Raw genomic sequence first — 21,902 nt, 5'->3', positions numbered from 1 at the left:
AATTTTGCCCCCTCCCTTCTCTTTGCAAAGAAACACCAGCAGGTCTCTTTAAAAGGCGTTTATTGATCATATACAAAATAAAGAAAACCTTATATATCACAAACATACACTATGTACAGCAATAAATACCCGGGGGGCCAGGCCCAGCGCCGCCCCTCCTGGACAATAATTTAGCAATAAATACTGCGCAGGGCACGAGTGGGCACCAAGGCTGCAGTCTGCTGAGGCCAGACGGCTGATAGCCCTGCACTGGTGCGAACACCCAGGCCTCACCTCGCAGCCAGATCCCTGATGACCCTACCCAGGTGCAGGAGACTGGGTCTCACCTTGCAGCCACACCCCAGACCCCCCTCACTTAGATCTTAGGACTCCCACCCCATTTAGGGTACTCTCTGCTAACCTCCCCCTGGCTTCAGCCCTGCAGGGCAGGCAGGGGCTGATCAACTCTGCTTGGACACATCTCTCAGCACCAGGAGACCAACAGAGCTGGACACACAATAGCCCTTGTCCTGTTGCCCTAAGTTGCCAGGAGAAGACTTTCTGTACCCACTCCCATTTGGTTAAAGGCTTCAAGGACTAGCAGACAGAGAGGATGGGAGGAAAGATAGGACTGACTGGGGGCATAGAGTTGCTGGAGGGGCTGAAAACCCAACTGGGGTCGTAGAGAACAGGGAATTCTGTCAGGGACACTTCCTAGGACAGTCCACTTCAAACTTCCAGAGACACCCATGCTGTTAATGCTGCCACTCCAGGGACAGAATCGTGCGCAGCGGGCCCAGCAGGTGTAGCACACACCCAGGACACAGGCAGTCCACGAGCCGCTCTCACAGTTCCACACCTCTGCGTGGTACCGATTCTGTCCTCTTCTCCACAAGGGCTCCCAAACCAGGCAGCCAATGGGGACATGAAAACATGCCAAGAGGAATTATTCAGTGGCTTTTGGGGGGAAAAAAAATCGTTAATGTGTTGGTTCCTTTCACCAAACCACAGCCTAAAAAAGTAACTCAGAAGATCCCAGAGCGGAAACAGTGCAGCAGGCTGTGGCTCAGACATCCCAGCTGTGGATGGGAGCTTTGGCCAAGTGGCCACACCACAGAGGGAGGTAGCAGGGAAGTGGCCTCACCATCTCCAAGTGGGTTGTAGCTTATCAAAGCTGCACACCCTGGCACCGAACACCAAGGCTGCTGCTAGCACACACAGAGCACACACAGACCGAGATGGTGGACTGAGGAGAGCCTGCAGGAACGCCTGGTGAAGACAGCGAACCCAGAATAACTCAGGGTTGCCATGGAGGCCCTACGCTAACGGTACAAACACCCAGGTTAGCAGCCAGACACAGTGGAGGGGGAGGACTCTCCGGGACCATACTCTAGAGGAAAATGATCCACCCCATGTGGGTTTTCCTGTGAAATCTGAGTGTCCATGTCCAAGGAAGGAGGTCAGGCAGAGTCAAGGGAGGAGGGAAGTCGCACAAGAACGGTTTACTTAGCAGAGTAATCTGGGAGAGCCTCAGCCAAAGCTCTCCGTAGCTGTGTCAGAAAGTCAAACACAACACCCTCACAGTAGGAAAACAGGATAAACAATGATCAGAGAGACAGCCAGGAGTCACGCCTGGACACAGATCTACTGTCACGAAATCAAGAAGGGAAGAGAGGGGCTCAGCAGGGAATGTTCCCGACTTGGGGCGCAGAGGCTGCAGATCTGAAGGTCACGAGCACGGCCCTACCCAGTGCAGAAGCTACCATCTGCTGCTTCTGTTCAACACACGCACGGCCTCAGCCTCCTCTCCCCACATGCACGGCCACGCTCAGCCAGGACCAGAGAACTTGGAAAGCCCGCCCCTCTCCTCTGCTAGGCATGGGCATAATCCACCCAGCTCTGCTGCCACAGTCAGGATCAGCAACTCATCTGGGCACCAGTTAGAGAGCCCAAGGGAGGGGTGAGGTCACCTGGTGACGTATAACTGACAGTAGGGACTCCCACTCACATCTGACCCCGGCGTCAGCGGGAGTGTCCGAGCACCTTGAGCCAAAGAAGCCCACCACAACGCCAGGGCTGGCAGAGGTCCTGCTCCCAGAGCACTGCATGCTGGGTTAAACTGAGTGAAAATCCGCTGCCCACGAGGTAAAGGCCTATCAGGCCTGTGTTTCCTTTCACCAGCTCACACTTCTGTGCTTGTCAGGGATCCAGGCCCCCAGAGAAGACACCAGTAACGCCAGCAAGAGGACAAGGGCCATGCGACCAGGTGGGCATCCGCCTACGAGGAGCTTCCTGAGCCAAGCCTGGAAGGTGGGCAGCCTCCCCTGGATAGCTGGGGTAAGGAGGCAGGCTTGGACCCTGCAGAGAAGCACCTCCAAGCCGAACAGCGGATCCCTGGAAGACACAGATCCTGAAGGGAGGCATAAGAAGGGCCCAGAGCCAAGAGCTGCAGACAATGGGGAAGAGACAGACCCGGCTCTGAAGCCAAAGCCCTTGTCTGGCAATGGTGGAGGCCTCCAGGCTCTCACAGTGAGGCAGGGAAGAATAGGTGGCCCCCAAGCGGGGCCCCTGACCAATCTGCCCGGGAAACAACACCCCACAGAATGGGATTTTAGGGATAGGTGGGTGATAGGATTCCCAACCCACAAGGTAGGCCTCTGGGGTGGCCTAGCCAAGGCCCCAGTTGAAGCCTAGAGGAACAAAGCTGAGGCCAGGAGGAAGACAGCCAGGGACAGGTAGGACGCAGCCCCGTGGGCACCCACAGTGACTCCTTGGTCCCTGCAATGCCACCATCCAGGACCAGAGGTGGTGGATGTGGAAGCAGCATGGGGGCCCAACACGACTCCCAATTTCACTGACTCTGCCACTCCGCCAACCCAAGCCCTAGACCCACATGCGAAGCCAAGGCTCAGAGGGACCCCGTGGCAGGGGAACGGACAAGTGCAGAATGTGAGCCGGCAGGCAGTCTCCCATACTCCAGTGGAGTAAGCTCTGCCTGGGACCCCAGCCCAACCCAGGTCCAGCAAGCCAGCAGAAGCAAAACCACCACGCAAAACCACCACCACAACGACAAAAAAAAAAAAAAGAAAAAAGAACAAACAAAAAAACCCCGAACAAACACACACACACACACACGAAAAAAAGACCCACACACAGGGACAGCCACAGGTCAAAGGTCACCAGAAGCACCAGCACTCTACGGCTGCACAAAACCTCACCAGGCACGGACAACACCACGGCACCGGCAAGACGGAAGCAGGAAGGGCAAAGGAGTAAGTCACTTTCGGTACAATTGCAAAAGAGATATCAAAGAGGACGGCCTCTGGTCGGCTCGCAGCTTGGCTTATTTTTTTTTTCTTTTTTTAAACTAAGTTTTATAAGTAATGTCTCATAACTCTGTGTATAAAAACTAAACTCCAACAGCCACAGAGCTGTCCCCAAGTTTACAAGAAAGGGATTTTTTTTTTAACTAGCAAAGTTTCTACTATACTTTCTTCCCTTTTCCATTTATACGGTCAAATGTTTCTTTTTTTTTTTGTTTTTAAGACAATTTTATAAATACTCTGCAGCTCTTCTTTTTTTTTCTTTTTAGCTCTTAAACATATAATTTAATAACTTCGTAAAAGGAACTTCTCTTTTAAATAAAGGGCTATATAACCACACACAGGTCATGTAAACAGCGACACCGGACCCACCGCAGGACACACTGACACACCGGCCACCCACACTTATAACCGGCGATTTGGTCTTATCCAGTGCACTGTGCCAGGCTCCAGCACCATGGTTCCTGCCCCAGTGCCAGGGCTGGTGGCCCTACTCATCCAGGGCCTTCAAGACATAACCACTTTTCAGGACAGAGCCATCTCTCCCTTTCTGGATCAAGCTGAGAGGCCCACTGGAATCTGAAGAGAGAGCTCTAAAGTCCCCCTGCAGCCACCAGAGAGGAAGGGCAGACCTAAGCCAGTACACCGGCCCACTTGTACTCTTGTCCATTCCCACGGTGCCCACTCTGGACTCCTAGCCTGCATGGCCTTGGTACAAAGGGGTTAGGGGCAACCCAACATCACTGTTGAACTGACCAATCCCAACGTACAAAACACACGCGTGACGACAAGGATGATATCAAGGGGGCTCAGCCCAACGCCCCTGGGTGCAGGTTGTGCTTTGCAGGGAAGAAAAAGGGGAAGGGAGAGAAGAGACAGGAAAAGGAAAGGAAGAGGGACAGGGCTGCCAATTTTGCCACGCACTTAGTGGCCCCTTAAAGACCTGCCTGGCAACTGCACGTGTCCCTATGACCGCGCATCTGTCTTGGACTTTACTATCGTGATGACGCTGGTGGCAGCTACCTTGCCAGGGACCAAGGGCCCCAGGCCAGCAGCAAGCGGACCCCGAGCTGGGGCCACAGGGCTGCGGGCCACGGTCCTGGCAAAGTTCTGCAGGGCCTCGTACTTGGAGCGCAGCGCGTCAAGCTCCAGCTTCATGCTGGCGTTTTCAGAGGCCAGCTTCTCCACCTCCTGCTGCAGCTCCGCCTTCTGCTTCTCCAGCTCCTCCTTCTGCGTCACCCGCTTCACTCGGCAGCTAGCCGCGTAGCCGCGGTTCTTGAGTGTGCGCCGGCGCTGCTTCAGCTGGATGATCTCTTCCTTGGATAGGCCTCGCAGGTGCTGGTTTAACTCTCGCACCGACATGGTCACCAGCTCCTCGTCGGTCAGGCTGGTGCCATTCTCTCCTGGCTCCCGCTTCACCTGGAGCGGAACAGCACCCGGGGTCACAGCAGAGCAGGAAAGCTTGCTACCCCCCGCCACCCCCGAAACCCAGCGTCTCCACTCACCTTTAAGGCCTTGTTTCCTTTATTGGGGGTCGTCATAACCCGGGGGCACAATGAGCAGGCACTCTGTAAGACATGGAGCAGTGGTCAGGACCCTGTAGACTCCTTTCACACCCCAACAGGAAGTTTGTTGTCCAGTGCTCAGCCCACAGAACTTTGCCCCTCACCTGACCTGAGGACAGCCCTGGCACCTTGCTTTTCCTGAGCCGGGCTGCTTCTGAAGGCCCTTCCCTAGAGAGCCAGCGGGGAGATCAGGAGGTCTTACCCAGGGAAGAACCCGCGGTGTGAAAGCAAAAGACAAAAGGAGCAGAGCGAGATTAGAAGGTCTGGGCTGCAGGAGGGGCAAGCCTAGAAGGAAGCTGAGCTTTAAAAATAACCCCAGTGCTGCCCCGGGGCGCGCTGTTCCTGGCGACTCACGCTGACTCAGCACATCGCCTCCCTCTCTTCCTGAGTGGTTCTCCCGTTCTTGAGGCCAGCCAACAGTCCCCCAGGAGACCCACTACTGGGACCAAGAGCAGGCAAGGGTCAGTCCGGGAACCTGTACTCCAGGGTCCTACTTCCCACACATGCTTCCCTAAGCTGACCCTGAGGACAAAAGAAAGTCCTTTCTCCCTCTAGGACTTAGGAGGCTGCTTCCTGCCTCCTTTTGGCAGAGGACCAACCAGGTTTGCTCTAACTGCTGACTGGGAACCCTCTCACCTTCCAGGTAGCAGGCAGTCCAGCTGGGAGGAGCTGAGCCCAGGCCCTCCAGTCCTCCCTGTCCACCTCCTCTACAGATGGAGTAACCATCCTGTGGCTTGGTTGCAGCATCCTGTGCTCCTGCCCCACCCGACACTGTGCGTTTCACAAGGGCCCCACAATGGGCAGAGGGGAGGGCACTGCTGGCTGGAAGCAGGCAAGAGTTAGCCCTTTTGGGTCACCGGCTAGTCTCTGGCTCTCTGCCTAGGGTCAGTGACCACAGGGCCAGGGAACAAAAGCAAAACAGCTACCTCCTACAGTCAGCCTCCCCTCTGGCTCTCACTCTCTGCTCAGCTTTCTAAAGCCTTGCCAAGAACAGTTGTGTACACCCAGGCTGGGAATCCCCGCTTAGTCCAGCACCTATCGGTCCCACGGGTAAAGCGACCTCCTCCCCTTTCCAGGTTGGAAGCAGGGAAGTGGGAAGGGACTGCAGGTGAGGTGGCTGCAGTCTCTTTCAGAGGAGGCTGTAAGCACCTCGGGCAACAATGTGCTGGGGGTACGGGGTGGGGTGCGCCTTACACTTCTCAAGAGAACCAGCGTGTGAGCTAGGAGGCAGAGGCCCTGCCACTCCTGGTCTTGCACAGGAGGTGTGGCTACATGCGAATATTACGCAGAGGACCTTCTCTCCAGGACCAGATTAAGAGCATTTTCAAAGACAAGAGTCCTGTCAGATCAAAGAGAAAGAGGGAAGCCAGAACTGGAGGTCTGAAGGGCATCAGCCTTTCTTACAGGCTGGTCCCAGACCCACACCAGGAGCGCAAGCAGAGGTGGGAGAGACAGCCCTAGTAGGAGCTCCCCTCACAGCTCAAAACAGCAACTTCCTGCGATTGCACAGAAAAGTGCAGAGTGTGGTGGCTGGGAGCTGAAAAGTGCCTCCTCAACAGATTTTACCCTCTACTGAAGGCCTGAACTCAGCACAAGTACAGCCAACTGCCTCCCGATCAAAGGTGTGTGTGTGCACGCGCGCAAACGTGCATGGTATACTCATATGTACGCTTAAGGGGGAGCAGCAAGCCTCAGCAAAGCCAGTGCTTCCAGCTGCCTGCCTGGCTTCTGCCAACCTAGGCTCACACAGTGATTAGGCAGACAGTTTTGGGGGACAGCTGTGCTGGGGGGTAGTTCAGAGAGCGCTTTGGAGAGCCTGAGGAAGCTCAGAGAAGTCGGTCAAGACCAGCTGCCCCCCCCAACTCCGCCCTCCTCCTAATACTGACAGCTATGGATAATCACAAGGCACCATGGGACTGGGGCCACCCACTCAGGCTAACAACTGGACAATCTGAACATCAGACTCAGGCAAGACACCGACCCTTGCTCAACCTTGCCTGCAAACTCCAGTTCAAGAGACATGAACTTAGGTCTCTCCTCCTTCAGATACTGACATTATTGGAAAAGAACTTCAAACTTTGCGTCCACAGAAGCACGGTGACTCCAAAGCTTAAACACCTTTCTGAGACCTGGAATTTTCATAGGCCATAAAGTCCCACCCCTAAATGAAAACAGCTGGTACCTACAAACAGCCTCGGAGCTCGGTGTGGTAAGTGTTTGAGGGGACAGCCCTAAGCACAATCCACAAGGTCAACTTCAGCTAGCCATGACACCCAGGGGCAAGGAAAGCAGTACGGAGAAGACCGTAAATATCCACACATTCATGCAAAGGTGGAGGCCACACCCCACACAGGCTGTCACTTCCCAAGACTTCGCAGCCATCAGGTCAGACACCCAACAGGGCACACACTTTTTCCCCAACTTCAGGCAACAGTGGGACCCCAAACTCTTCTGACAGGGTTAACATAGAGGTAAATGAGAACTACATTCTCCGCTCCATGCTTGCACCTGAAAACTCCCACCGGCTACTAGATCCACCCTTTCCTCCCTTAGCTGGCAGAGCTGCCCCGGCTTCCTTCCAGCCACACACCCTTCTTCTCCCCTGGCTCCCAGGCTTTTCCGTCCGGGGCCGACTCAGTCAGGGTCACTCAGAAGGAAAGCCTCCTTCTCAGACAAGCAGGCTCGGCCCACCTAAGCTCCTCCCCTCGGCGTACTCCGACCGGTCTCCCAGTTTGGGGAACTGGACCAGGCGTGGGACCTGGACCGGGAGCCCAAGAGCCTTGGAGGGATGCGTAAGCCTGGGGCTTTACCTTCCACCGCGGGAGTAACCTGCGGCGCGCCCCTGCAATGCCTCGGCCTCTGCCTCCAACTCACAGGTCCGTCAAACTTAAACGCGACCCCGGATCCTGGCCCGACCTTCGCCGCCCGGATCTAGCCCTGCCTCCCGCTCAGACGGCCCGATAGCGGGGCCTGGGCCCCCCGCCCCGGCCCAGCGTCAGCAGGAGCACCGAGTGACCTCATGCTGATGACTCAGCACGTCTCCGCTGGGCTCGCACGCGCGTGGCGAGCCCAAGCCGCTCAGCAGGGTCTCCCCGCCACCCCGCGCGACCCCGCCCGCTCGGAAGCCGACGGACACCTGATGAGTCAGCAGCTCGGTGCGAGCCACCGCGCTGACCCGAGGCCAGACGCGCGGACCTCGCCCTGCAATCGCGCCCCCCGCGGGGCACCCGGGGTCCGCCGCGAGCACGCCCGCTCCCAGTCTCGCCCTCGCCCGGTCCACCAGCTCCCGGGTGGCACCGGCGAAGAGCCAGCCGGCTTCGGGCCGGCGGAGAAACCGAGGCACGCGCCGCCGCCGTGGGGTGCGCCGCAACCCCGAGGCCAGGCCCCGCCGCCCGCCCCAGCCCCGCGCGCACTCACCACACTGCGGGGCCCGGGCGGGCCAAGGCGGGGCTGGGGCGGGGCCGCGCGCGCGCGCTCCGGGGCTGCGCGGGGCTGGGGCGGGCGTGGAGGGGTCCGGGCCGGGGGCGTAGGGGGACTGGGCGCTCGCGCGGGCCGGGCCGAGCGCGCTAGGAAGGCCGGGCCGGACCGGGCTCAGAATCCGCCGTCGCCGCCGCCGCTCCTCAGACGTCACATGATGTTTGGTCACGTGGGCTCCATTCATGAAGCGGCGACGCGGCTGGCCCGAGCTTAAAGGGAAAGGCGCGGCGGCGACCCGCGAGGCGAGCGCGCCCCCAGCGCGCCTGCGCAGCCCCGCGCCGTCGTCCTTGGCAACGCGCCGCGCCCAGGCGACGTCTCGCGGGACTGGTTTCGGGGCTCGCCCGGCGGAGCGAGCTCCTGCCGGGTCAGGTTTTGTCGCGGACCCGGACGCTGACGGCTCACGCTCCCTGCAGATCTCCACGCCAGCCCAGGCCGAGGTCTAAAGGACAGAACCTGCGTGGGTATTTTCGGTTTTGTTTGTTTTTGTTTTTTTTTTTCTACTTGGATACAGGTTTCGTTGTACAGGGACACAGACTGGCTTTGAATTCCGGGCGATGCTCCTGCCTCTACGAGCGCCACCACGCGGGGTCCTGTTTTGATGGTGGGACACAGTGGTGTAATTTCTTACCCTATTCTGCAGCGGTGTCCTCTCGGTTCTGCATGGGTCAGAGAGCTGGAAAGGACGCAGCTGTTGAGGGGCACAGTCCAGACCCCAGCCCATGTTCCCAAAATGCTCCAAGATGGCACTGGGCCCCGGAGGATGCTCACGGGTGATCCTCATCTCCACACAGTGCTAGGGACTTCACCTGCAGCCGTGCAGCATCTCTTTGGGTACATGCATGCTCTGTCATTAAGAGTTGTGCACCTCCCCAGCACCCGTCCCCCCACCCCCAGCTACAACTGCTTCCGGTGCATTCTGCCGCTACTCTTCCTGTGCAGAAACTTCCCCCTGCTGTTGATAATCCCGGAGAATGAAGTGAAAATAAAAGGGGAAAAGAAGGATAATGGGAGAGATCAAGTTTTCATTCCAGTTTCAGAACTTTCTGCTTGGCCCTCCCTTCTCAGGTGGAAAGCCTGGGAAGATGATTCATCCTGAAAGGCGGGTGACGAGGAAAAAGGGTCAAGAGGGCTGGCGATGGGTTTGTGTGTGTTCGTCATGATTCACTGCCACTGAGTAACGGATGAAGGTACGGCAGAAGCTAACCCAGGATCCTCTAGTCCGTTCTGCCAGCTTCAAGAAACTTATTATTATTATTTATTTATTTATTTATTTTGGAATCCCGCACCTCAATTTATTGACCCCATCTGAACTGTAGGGCTAAAAGTTGTTCTTAATGTGGTATTTCTTTGGGGAGTGTGTAGGGGGTCTTTATCTCTCGCTGGGTGTAGCTAGAGTCTCAGAGTACAGGGCTTCTGTGAACGTGGAATTACTCCTCATGCCTCGGAGTTTCTGTTCTTTATCTCCACCCTCCTTCCCCTTGTTTTTGTCGTGCTTGTAAGATGGAGTTTCACTCTGTAGCCCAGGCTGGTTTAAACTCAGCAGCAACCCTCCTGCTCCAGCCTCCGTGCTGGGGTTATAGGCCTGAGCTTCCATGCCCTCCTTGTTAGTGTCTTTATTTATGAGGATGAGTTCCACTCTGTTGCTCAGATTAGCTTGGAACTCTTGGACCCAAGAGTTACTGGGACTTTCTGGGCCATGGTGGTGCACACCTTTAATGCTAGTACTCAGGAGGCAGAGACCATCATGGACTACAAAGCAGGTTCCAGGACAGCCAGGGCTACACAGAAATCCTGTCTTGAAAAAAAACAACAGGGGCTGGAGAGGTGGCTCAGAGGTTAAGAGCACTGGCTGTTTTTCCAGATATCCTGAGTTCAATTCCCAACAACCACATGGTGGCTCACAACCATCTGTAATAAGATCTGGTGCCCCCTTCTGGCCTGAATGCATATATACATGCAGAATAATATATATGTAATATATTATATATATAATAAATCTTAAGAAAAGAACTGGGATTCTAGGCATGCAAACTTCTCAAGCTTTTCCCTACCAATGTTAGGGGTTAAACCCAGGGTATGAGGCAATGCTAGACAAATGCTCTATCTGTGGACCACACCCACAACTATCACTGGACCACATCCACAACACACACACACACACACACAGATACAAGCAAATATTAGGTCAGAGGAGAGGCCTAGTGCATCCTTGTGTTCAGTATCTTCATCTTCATCACTGAGTGCTGGTTCCAGGGAGCCCCTGAGCCACTCCCCCACCCTGCTGAGAGGGACTGGAAGGGTGGGTGTAGTGTGCTGTGGAATAATCCTCTTGTATACTGTGAAGATTTGTCTCTCCCATTGGCTTAATAAAACGCTGATTGGCCAGCAGCCAGGCAGGAAGTATAGGCGGAGCGACCAACCAAGGATGATGGGAAGGAGAAGGGTGGAGTCAGGAGTCGCCAGCCAGACACAGGAAGCAGGACATGAATGTGCCATGCTAATATCATGTGGTAGAGCATAAATAAGGAATATGGGTTAATGAGTTCGAGGCCAGCCTGGTCTACAAGAGCTAGTTTCAGGACAGACTCCATAAACTACAGAGAAACCCTGTCTTGGAAAATCAAAAAAAAAAAAAAACCGGTAACAGCTAGTTAGTAATAAGCCTGAACTATTGGCTGGGTATTGATAATTCCTATAAGCCTTTGAGTCAATTGTTTGGGAAACAGCAGCTGAGTAGTTGGGAACAGGCAGATGGGAGAGAAATATCGGATTATAGTAGTATTGGGCTAGGAAAATACCAAGTCAAGGGCAGCCCGGGAGGATGTGCCGGTTGGCATCAGGACTTGTTCTTTCATTTGATGCTCCTTGCCCTTGTGTCACCTGCTCAAGTACCCTTAGTCAGTACGTGCTATGGGGTCCTGGGGTGGCCTCTGAAGGGTGGCAGCTGCTGGGCTGATTCCCAGTCACGTTCCCAGTCCCTTTACATCCTGGTCCTTGCAGCGTTCGGTCTGACTTAGAATCACACATCAGAATCATCTTTCCTTCCACTTTCAGGGAGCCTTGCTCCCCCGTCCTTGCTCAGCATCCATAGGAACCTCGCCTTGTTACAAAGTGTGGGCATGTACACACCCAGGGCCACACGTGTTACAGGAAATAATCAGGGATGAAGTCTTCTGGAGTCAGTGGGGTTGCGGTGTGGAGCTGCTTCTTGAGGGTGGAGAACCCTGGGATCGGGGTTAACCCTGAGGCTGGTTCTTCATGTCAAGCCACTCATCCCATGGCGAGGGGAACACTCCAGGAGGTGATCCACTCTCTAGACTCTTCCTTGGGGCCGGCAGGGTTCTATAGAGCGGTAACTAATGTGCTTATATTCATGCAGGGAGGCCTGAGGAACACTAGAATCCATATTGAAGCAAGACCCCAGGAGCATATAACTGTAGCCTGTCACTGGTGAAGGGCAGAGCTGCCTCACCATGTAAATCTACCCACTCAGGAACCCTCGCCTGGCTCCCCACACGGGCTCAGCATACTTGTCCTGGGAATGGTGGTGGAGAATAGAGAACAGAGAGGTTCAGTAGGTTGGCTGCACGAGTCTTTCAAACAAAGCTCTCTTTTACAGAATGGTACTTCAAGAAGTTTCGTTTCCAGGCAACCCATCTGCCACACAGTTTCAGTACAACCAGCTCTTGGGCAGTGGCTCAAACCTCCTGGTCCCCCATGCCTCCAGCGCTGTTTCTTACCACAGCTGGATTTTGTCTTCCAACCCTCTCAGTTGTCTCAACCAGTCTTGGTTCTTTCTGAGCTGTTTGTGGGAAACTAGGAAAAGGGAGTGAGATGCTGATACGAAGCCCCCTGAAAGACATCTTTCCTCTGAGCAGCCCGCTCTCCGCTGCACGGGAAGCCTCTGGCTCACCTGTGCTCCCAGTCAACTCTCAGGCTCCCCGAAGAATGCATATATCACCTTTTGAGGTGGGGATCTCATCTTCCCAGCTCCATGGTCAGTGGCTTCTATTTAGAGAAACATGAGCATTCACGGCCTCTGTAAAAAGGTCTGTTGTACCAGGTGCACACCTTTAATCCCAGCACTCAGGAAGCAGAGGCAGGCAGATTTCTGTGCTTGAGGGGCCAGCCTGGTCAGGCTCCAAAGCTACAGAGAAACCCTTACTCAAAACCAAAAGCAACAACAAAAAGCATGTACCACAACTGTCCAGTCCATTTATTAATTTTTTAAATACATTTTTAAATGTTTATATGTATGAGTGTTGTGGGACAATGGTCTGTGCCCTATCACTTGTATTATTTTTAATAAAATGCTGATTGGTCAGTAGCCAGGCAGGAAGTAGAGGCTGGGCAACGAGAATTCTGGGAAGAGGGAAGATTCAGTCTGCAGTCGTGACCCAGCTGCAGAGGAAGCAAGACAGTAAGATGTGACTGCCTCGCCGAAAAGCCACGTGGCTAAGAGAAATAAGAATTATGGCCTAATATAAGTTATAAGAATTAGTTAATAAGAGGAGCCTGAGATACTGGGCCAATGAGTTTATAATATAGACCTCTGTGTGATTCTTTGGGACTTAATGACTGTGGGAACCAGGCAGGACAGAAACCTCAGTCAACAGAGTAAAGCATGGCTTATTGATAGCAGCACTTTCTTGAGTAGACTGCTTGCTAGAGGCAAGTGCTCTCATTTAAGAGAGGCTTCCTGACACAGCATTGGCTGCAAAACCCTGCAGCTCTTTTAAGAGGTCATGACACAAAACACTTAAATGCTGTTGATGAAAAGCTGACTGCATGCTTTTGGGAGGTGGCAGGAACCTTAAAATGCCATAGAGTTGTGGCAATAAACATGGCTCCTGCTGGTACTTCTGCCATGAGGCTGGACTCTCAGAAAGCTAAAGAATGGGCTGGATCCAGCCATCAAAGCCACGGCTTTAATCCTAGCTATATTGCTTAGCAAATTAAAGACTCATGTGGTCAGAAAAAGAGAGTGATAGTCAGTAAAGATAGATTCAAAGAAGAAAACCTCTAAATGGTTTAGTGTGTGTTTAAAAATATCTGTAGGCTTAGGAGAAAAATCAAGCATCAGGCTCCCCCAATCAGCAGGAAGTATCCTGGAAAACTACACCCACATTCCCAAAAAATGGACTATGGATATTTTCCTTTGTTTAGAATGTTGGTTACAAGTTGTTCTGGGTAATGGTCAGGGGGAAAAAAGCTAAAAAAGGATATTAGATTCAGAGTTCTTGTTTTAAAAAAGGGGGGAGGTGCTGTGGGACAATGGCCTTTTATTTTGTCACTTGTATTATTATTAATAAAATGGTGATTGTCCAGTAGCCAGGCAGGAAATAGAGGTGGGGCGTGGCAACAAGAATTCTGGGAAGGGCTGGAGAGATGGCTCAGAGGTTAAGAGCATTGCCTGCTCTTCCAAAGGTCCTGAGTTCAATTCCCAGCAACCACATGGTGGCTCACAACCATCTGTAAAGGGGTCTGGTGCCCTCTTCTGGCCTGCAGGAATACACACAGACAGAATATTGTATACATAATAAATAAATAAATAAATAAATAAATAAATAAATAAATAAATAATTCTGGGAAGAGGGAAGATCCAGTCTCCAGTAGTGACCCAGCCACAGAGGAAGCAAGATGTGACTGCCTTGCCAAAAAATGTACCAACCCATGTGGTCAACGTAGACAAGAATTGTGGGCTAATATAAGTTATAAGAATTAGTTAATAAGAAAAGCCTGAGATACTGGGCCAACCAGTTTATAATTGATGTAGACCTCTGTGTGATTCTTTGGGACTTGTAGCGAGGACACTCCAGGAGGTGACCCAGGGGTCCTCTTACCTGCTGAGTCATTTCTCTAGCCCTAAAATGTGTTCTTTTCATCAAAGTCTACTAATTTATTTTATTATTTTATTTATTTTGGGTTTTTCAAAACAGGGTTTCTCTGTTGTAGCCCTATCGGTCCTGGAACTCAATCTATAGACCTAGCTGTCCTCAAACTCAGAGACTGGTCTGTCTCTGTTAAAGGTGTGTACCACCACCACTCAGCCAAAAGTCTACTAATTTTGATGTGCTTTTGTTTACTTGTTTGTTCACTAATTCAAATGTTAATTTTTTTTCAAAACAGGGTTTCTCCGTAGTTCTTTTTTTTGGTTTTTGTCCTGGAACTAACTCTTGTAGACCAGGCTGGCCTCGAACTCACAGAGATCCGCCTGCCTCTGCTTCCCCAGTGCTGGGATTAAAGGCATGCGCCACCACCACCTGGTCAAACATTGATCTTGTGTGAAAATATTTAGACTGACTCCCCTCCCTGTAGCGTAGTCAAGGCCACACACAGCCCTTATATACCAGCTTTTGGAGTTGTAGCAACAACAGATTTCTGTTGTTGTTATTTTATTTTCAAGACAGGGTTTCTCTGTGTAGCCCTGGCTGTCCTGGAACTCGCTCTGTAGACCAGGCTGGCCTCGAACTCAGAGATCCTCCTGCCTCTGCCTCACGTGCTTCAGTGAGTGTTTCTCATCCCAGCACTCAGGAGGCAGAGGCTCCTTACCACTTCTGTACATATGTATGCATGTCACCTTGATTCTGTCCATCTGGAGAATTATGATACTTCCTTCAAAGGTTTCCTCCTCACCAGGAACTTGGCCTTGCACAGCCTGGATCCACCAGCAAAGACATCTCTCCCTGGAAAGCTAAGGAGTAGGGACTGAAGAGGTTGATGCCCCTCACCAAGTCAGTGTGCCAAGCCCCGCTGTGGTGCCAGCCTTCAGGCAGTTTTGTCATGACAGAGGCATTGAAGCTCTGTAGCCCTCTGCCCTATGGGAGTCTGGCCGTAGTCAGCTTTATGGGACCTGTGTTACTGGCTCCTCCCTCGGCATTACACCCCGCTATCCGGGCAAGCCTCGCTCCACAGGTGACAAACAGGTAAATGGGAGTGTTTGGGATTTTTTTTTTATTATTATTATTCAACTGAAAGCATAGGAAGAGAAGTAACAGTATTTGGTGAGTTAGTTCGGGAACAAGTGAAGGCCTCATGAGCTACCTGAGAAGTCCCTTTCCCTTTGCCTATTGGGATCCTTGGTAGGGGGTGAAGTCCCCAGAAGGAGGTACAGGATGTCTGGGACTAGGCAGTCTTCCCAGAAAGGACAGGCAACCACATGTAAGTGGGTCACAGGAAGGGGTCCACGCTAACCCAGCCGACCTTGGGCAAGGGAGCGTGAAGACCCCACAGACCTAACTAAGCTCCAGAGGAAACTGAAGAGGGGGAGGTCCCCAGTGATGTTCCGCTTCCTGGCGGACCCTTGGGCTGACCTGGCTGTGAGCAAGCACCTGCTCTGGGGATATTCTGTGTGGTTTTGAGCTAGAGAGCCCCAGAGCAGAAACTGAAGACGTGGGTCAGCCCAGTGATCTGCCTGGAGGCGGCTGACACGGGAGCATGCTCCGAACCCAGGCTGACGCGGGAACGTGTCCGAGCCCAGGCTGCCGCAGGAGCGTGCTCTGAGCCCAGGTTGACACGGGAGCGTGCTCCGAGCCCAGGCTGATGCAGCATTGATCCGAGCCCAGAAGTCTGAGTCTTGTCTAGGCAACGCATCAAGCCACTATCTTAAAAAGGAGCCTGGCATATTGACATTCACCCATAATCCCAGAACTTGGGAAACTAGAGTGGAGGATGGAGAATCCAAAGCTAATGTGGACTATGTAGCAAAAACCCTGCTTAAATAACAGCAACAAACAGACAAACAAAAAACCTGTGAATCCTAGCCCAGCCTGGTCTACAGAGAGAGTTCTAAGCCAGGGCTACACAGAGAAACCCTGTTTCAAAAAACAAAGAAAAGAAAAGAAACAAAGAAAGTAGAGAAGGGAGGAGTACTGGCAGGTGAATCATTCCTTGCCTGCTGGGGCCTGGCTGAAGGGCAGTGGCTTAATATGGCCAGAAGAAGACAGAGAGGCCCCAGCAGAGGACTCCAGCTTCACCTTGTCCAGTACAGTCTTTTTGATAGCAGCAGGGGAGACAGTTTCCTGGTCAGCCATGGTCTGCAGCTCCCTAGAAAAGCAAGGGGACACTGGGTCTGCCTTTCTCAGAAAGGACGGTGAAGCAGCATCTTCAGTGGGCAGTGCCCAGTGGGACCCCATCCCTGGGCCTTTTACACCTGCAACCCCCCTATCTGTTATACAGCTGTACAACCATGTCTCACACCATTCAGTGACTCAGGGTCACCCTGGCTACAACATCAAGCCATCAAGATCACTCAGAACTCTTAGCCCTAAACTTTCACTGCCTATCTTGGGGCAGGATCTTGTTTCTCCTGTTTCCTCTATGGGCCGTGCTAGGTGGCTAGGTCCCACGTCTAAGCCTTGCTGTAGCAACTCGGACTTTTCTAGGCATTTGTGCTGGAAGGTGGACACTGGCCAGGAAGGCACTGCTGGCTTGCCCTGTAGACATGAACAGGACTGTGGTTCCCAGCCTCGGTTCTACCTTACGCCAACTGAGAAAACCCAGGCGCATTTCATTCAGCTCTCACCAGGCTCCTTCTGCCAACATGCTGCCGGCTTAGCTAACTCACTTAGCCTGGGAAAGCCATGAAGAAGGTGCTGGGCCAGGCCACCTAACCTTCCCAGCCACCCTTCTAGCCTAGCCCCTTCGCTATGATAGTGAAACTGAACAGAGGTTGTATTGCAGGACCAGAGGTCTACAGACCCTTTCTCACAGAGCAATGGAAGGGAGCTAGAGGCGTTGCTTTTTGTGACCCAAGGAACCTTGAAACGTCCAAAATCCTGCTCATGGCCAGGCCAGGGCTCAGAGGTATCGGCTAAGTGATTAACTCCACTAAAACCCCTGAAGCAAGGATTCTGGTGTGTGGAGCAGGTGGCTGGGGAGTGGGCGATAGCAGGACCTACCGCGTGCGGATGCAGGAGGCCTCCACAGCATTAATAAGCAGGGAGCGGAAGCCCCCACTCTCCAGGACATGCAAAGCATGGATGGTGGCCCCACCGGGAGAGCAGACATTGTCCTTGAGCTGGCCTGGATGCTGTTCTGAGTCCAAAAGCATCTTAGCTGCCCCCTGTGACAAGAAAGGGGCATATGGCAGTCGGGCCCCTGATTACCTGCTTCTACAAAGTACAGCCCTCAGCCACCAAAGCACTGCTAACTCCCCACTCATATGTCCCCAGGACACCAATTTTGGATTTAGTAAGAAACACCTCCCACAAGTATTTCAAAACACTGACCAGGAGGGCCTGGGCCCCCAGGCGGACAGCCAGGCGCCTTGGAAGCCCCATTTTCACACCACCGTCAGCAAGAGCATCCAGGGCCGTGAAAGCCTGTGGGGAGATGCATTCTCAGCCACTGCCCTTCCTCTTCTCTGGGACCCAGAACAGGGCTCAGCAGACACAGAGGTACACAGAGGCCCTGGAAACCGCCCACAGCCCCGACCACCCCCCCATCTGTCCAGTTCTCACATAGGCAGGGCCACTGCCACTGAGCCCGGTGACAGCATCGATGAGATCTTCCTCCACCTCGGTACAGAAGCCCACACTGCTCATCAGCTGCTCCACGAGCCTGCCATCCTCCACCTGAGCGTGAGTGCCTGTGGCATACACAGTGACACCCTCCCTCACCACCACTGGGGTGTTGGTCATACAGCGAATGACTTTGGGAGCTGGCTGGAACGCTGTCAGCTTCTGGAAGAGAAACCAGCTCTCTTACTCTGGCCTTGGCTATCTGCGCTCACCCCAGGCATGGAAGCAAGTGTGGACCTGCTTCCTCAGCTGAACATTTCCCGAGGTCTTGCTGTGGCCTGGGCTGCTATGCCCTGTGAGCAGGTAAAGAAGCCAGACCCGCAGAGCAGAGCTCCCGACCACACCCTCCCCAAAGCCCGATGGAGCCGGGGTCGATGGCACCCACCTTTTCAATGGAGCTGATGGTGACACCTGCCGCACAGGACACCACAATGTGCCTGTCCTCGATGTTAGCACCGATCTCGTCCAGGATGAAGGGGATGATGTGTGGCTTCACCGCCAGGAAGAGCACATCGCTGTGGTGCACTGTCTCTTTGTTGTGGGATGTCAGGTTCACCCCTATCCTCTGCAGGAATGCAAGGGGACTCAGCTTGCCTCATGGGCTGTCTACCCACAAAGCCGAGAGCCCTGAGCCGAGAGAAGCCCAAAGGCTGCTGGGCTGTGGTGCACTGTCTCTTTGTTGCGGGATGTCAGGTTCACCCCTATCCTCTGCAGGAATGCAAGGGGACTCAGCTTGCCTCATGGGCTGTCTACCCACAAAGCCGAGAGCCTTGAGCCGAGAGAAGCCCAAAGGCTGCTGGGCTGTGGTGCCAGCTGGGTTGGGGGTCAAAACCCACTCAGCTGTCCTTACCCAGACATGGAAAAGGCACTAGGCTCTGGAATGTTCCCCTTTGAAGCCAAAAAGCCTTCTAAACCGCAGCTCAGCCCATCCTACATGAGGCTACAATGGCTGCGGTCTCTGCAGCTGCCTACCTTCCAGAGGTGGATGGGGATCTCAAGCCAGGAGCCTGACCCCCACGTCTTTGGCCTGCAATCCTGACTGAGCCATAGCAAACAGAAGCTGTACTCACCACCACCCCTGGTCCATTATCTGGTCTCAGGGCTGCCTGGCCATCTGCAGGCTCCTTTAACCCCTACCTAGGCAATCCCATTCTAGACCAACACCCTCTTCTACCAGCTGCATTCACGACAGGGCAGGGAGGCAGCATCTGGAGATTCCTTATGGCAGGTTTGCTTCTCCCACTGGAGTGTGGGGGGGGCTCCAGCTGCTCCCCACTCTGGCCCTCACCCTTAACCCTAGACCCTAACCGTAACTAGACCCTAACCGTAAGAGAGTCAGACTTCCTATCTGCGTCCACCTGGCACCTACCCGGAGAGCAGAGACCGTGGATTGGTCCATATCCGGGGAGCTGGCCATTATCTTGTGAGCAGCCAGAACACCTGAAAGGGACAGAATTCCTCCCTCAAGGCTGGTTCTAGCCTCTCTGCCCTGCATCCTTAGAAAGGAGACAGCAGAGAAACACTCCTCACCCCCATTAGGACAGCAACCCCAAACATATGGCGCCTGACAGTTCCCAAAAGACTGAGGCCACTAACCCAGACACTCCACGTTAGCACCCTCCCTGGCCCCAGAGGAATCTACCTGCTGCTGTGAAGCCCTTGGCTAGGGCAAAAGCCAGTTGCCCTGCCCCGATGAAACCCACGCTCATGTCCGGAGGTCCAGCACCCACAACCTTCACAGCTACTCCGACCCTGCTGGGCAGCTGCAAACTGGATGGAATGCAAGAAGTTGGGTGGGCAGAACCAGGTCTGGCCGCTCCCGGCAGCCAGGTGCTCCCCCACTCCCATATCCCCCTACCTAATTTTTTGTTACTCCTCTGCTGCCCGAGCTAAGAGTTGTTTCAATTCCCCCACACCCCGTAATACAACCACTTGCTGACCAGAGACAGGAGTCCTGGCCTGCAGCTGAAGGTTCTGACCCCTCTGAAAAGGGCTCAGGGACCTGCAAACGAAGCGACAGATTGTAGGGAAGGGCCCCGGAATCAAGAGTACCCTCAACATCCAAGTCCCGAGTCCGCTTCCAGCTTGGGTCCCAGAAGCCCTATCCCCGAAGCATTCATTACAGAAGTCCCATCGCCGCAGCCCGGAATCCCACTACCCTCAGCGTAGCTACCTGAGCTAAGCTACACCAGCGAGTACCGAGTCCTCTGTATCTGCCACGCGGCACCCACGCCCACCAGCCCCGCCCTCCCTCCATTTTAGCCAATGCGCGGTGCGGCCTCCGGGAGCTAGCCAATCCAGAGCTGCAACTGGAGCCTTGTGCATTGCATCATCCACACGCCTCCCCGCTCCCTCAGTGAAGTGGGTTGTAGTTGCGAATACAGATCAGTACCCCAAAAGTCACGGATCCCCTCCTCTATCTCATTGCAAGTGTTCATTTGAAAGCTGGGCGTCCGCTGCAGCCACAGACCCATTACTTCCCGAACCTCCTCCTTCCTATAGTGCCCCAGCTGCCCAGCCACGGGTTTTAGGGATATTGTGCTCTGGGCATCCACAACCCCCAGAGGTGCTCAGGGTCCATCTGCTGGTCTCAAAGCTGCATAGCAGTCTGGGGTTCCCCAAACTCTACCAAAGTATGCATGACCCATCATACCAAAGTATGGCGCCCATCACCTCCTCCCCCATTAGACATTGCTTATTTTTTTTCCTGTTGTGTTTGTTGCCTTAGATGAAGACAAACTGCTTTAGAAAGTAATTTCAAAATCATTAGGGAGTCTCTAGCCTGCAAAGTTTGGATTTTCATCCCTTCTTGTTGTTCATAATGACCACCCACCAAACTAGAAGACTACCCAGTGGTAAGGTCTGGATGGCCGGTTCGGCACTCACCCTCTTAAGAAAAGGCTGGAACAACTATGCCGAGTTGACAGCTCAAACCTATGCACAAAGCCTAGAAGTTCGGTTTTCCAAACTCAGCTCCGTGTTTCATTCAGACTTTCCAGGGTTGGAGAGATGGCTCAGCACATTTGTTGCGCCCGGTGGTGGTGGCACAGGCCTTTAATCCTGGCACTCGGGGAGCAGAGGCAGGCAGATCTCTGTGAGTTCGAGGCCAGCCTGGTCTACAGAGCAAGTTCCAGAATAGGCTCCAAAGCTACAGAGAAACCCTATCTTGAAAAACAACAACAACAACAATGACAACAAAAACAACAAACAAACAAACATAAAAAGAACATTTGTTGCCCTTGCAGGCCCTTGCAGAGGACCTGGATTGTGTTCCCAGCATCCATAAGGCAACTAACACCACCCAGATTTCCTTTTAAAGGGCATCTGACGTTTCCTTTGCACTCCTCAGTCACCAGGTATGCAAGTCTGTACATGTATATGTGCAAAAATAGTTATACACATAAAGTAAACTAAAAAAATTTAAACGGATGCTTTCCTCCAAAGAAAGACACTTCTGTAGTCTAGAGAACTTGCTCTGTAGTTCAGGCTGGCCTCGAACTCAGAGAACCTCCTGCCTCTGCCTCCTGAGTGCTGGGATTAAAGGCGTGAGCAAGACGGGTCTCTCCTGTTTTCCTCTTAGTCCTCTTCTCCTCTGCCTTCCCCCCGGAACTCTGAAATTTAGGGTGGATGTGATGCTGGGAACAGAAGGGCTACTGAACAGCAAGAACACTGGGGATTTAGAGACAGATACCATGTTTCAGAATTTTAGCTAGTGAAAAAAGGAAAGGGGACCCCCCCCCAAGAAAAACCAGTGAAACTTGGTGAGGTATCACATACCTGTAATCCCAGCACTAGGGAAGCAGAGGCAGGAGGATGTCCAGTGGCAGGCCAGCCTGGGTTACATTGTGAAACCCTATCTCAAGGGAAAAAGGAAAACAAGAAAGGCCATTGTTAAGTTGCTTTGAAAGCCTAACAACTCGACCACCTGAGCTGGTTCTCCCGAACACATATGGTAGAAGAACTAAGTCCACAAAGTTTTCTTCTCACCTCCACGCACACACTGTGGTGTCCCCCATCATACATGTATAATATAATAA

The 21,902-nt window shown here is 53.3% G+C and overlaps 2 protein-coding genes across 6 annotated transcripts; both read right to left on the bottom strand.

Annotated features, from left to right (window-relative positions):
• Positions 1-43: 43 nt before the first annotated feature.
• Positions 44-8,350, bottom strand: LOC121444090 (transcription factor MafG). 4 transcript variants are annotated; one of them, XM_041645848.1, is made up of 4 exons: positions 8,004-8,032; positions 4,972-5,064; positions 4,808-4,870; positions 44-4,721 (listed from the first exon to the last, which is right to left on the bottom strand). In XM_041645848.1, exons 3-4 carry the CDS (start codon positions 4,841-4,843, stop codon positions 4,269-4,271), a joined length of 489 nt encoding a protein of 162 aa, XP_041501782.1. In that variant the 5' UTR covers positions 4,844-4,870; positions 4,972-5,064; positions 8,004-8,032; the 3' UTR covers positions 44-4,268. The 4 variants fall into 4 exon arrangements, with proteins under 4 accessions (XP_041501782.1, XP_041501779.1, XP_041501780.1 ...); XM_041645845.1 differs by lacking the exons at positions 4,972-5,064; positions 8,004-8,032 and adding an exon at positions 8,285-8,350; XM_041645846.1 differs by lacking the exon at positions 4,972-5,064 and having other exon boundaries at positions 8,004-8,131.
• Positions 8,351-15,288: 6,938 nt separating this feature from the next.
• Positions 15,289-20,102, bottom strand: LOC121444114 (pyrroline-5-carboxylate reductase 1, mitochondrial). Of its 2 annotated transcripts, none has more exons than XM_041645895.1 (8): positions 20,039-20,102; positions 19,508-19,635; positions 19,235-19,305; positions 18,251-18,430; positions 17,806-18,027; positions 17,575-17,667; positions 17,245-17,408; positions 15,289-16,390 (listed from the first exon to the last, which is right to left on the bottom strand). In XM_041645895.1, the coding sequence occupies exons 2-8, from the start codon at positions 19,572-19,574 to the stop codon at positions 16,228-16,230; spliced, it is 960 nt and encodes a 319-aa protein (XP_041501829.1). In that variant the 5' UTR covers positions 19,575-19,635; positions 20,039-20,102; the 3' UTR covers positions 15,289-16,227. The 2 variants fall into 2 exon arrangements, with proteins under 2 accessions (XP_041501829.1, XP_041501828.1); XM_041645894.1 differs by having other exon boundaries at positions 19,918-20,048.
• Positions 20,103-21,902: the final 1,800 nt, after the last annotated feature.

The sequence above is a fragment of the Microtus oregoni genome, unplaced genomic scaffold (assembly GCF_018167655.1).
Source record: "Microtus oregoni isolate MIOR12 unplaced genomic scaffold, Mior012 000117F_ref0000505, whole genome shotgun sequence".
In the NCBI taxonomy this organism is placed as follows: Eukaryota; Metazoa; Chordata; class Mammalia; order Rodentia; family Cricetidae; genus Microtus; species Microtus oregoni.
The sequence above is the reverse complement of the archived record's forward strand: the minus strand, read 5'-3'. Positions and strand labels throughout refer to the sequence as shown.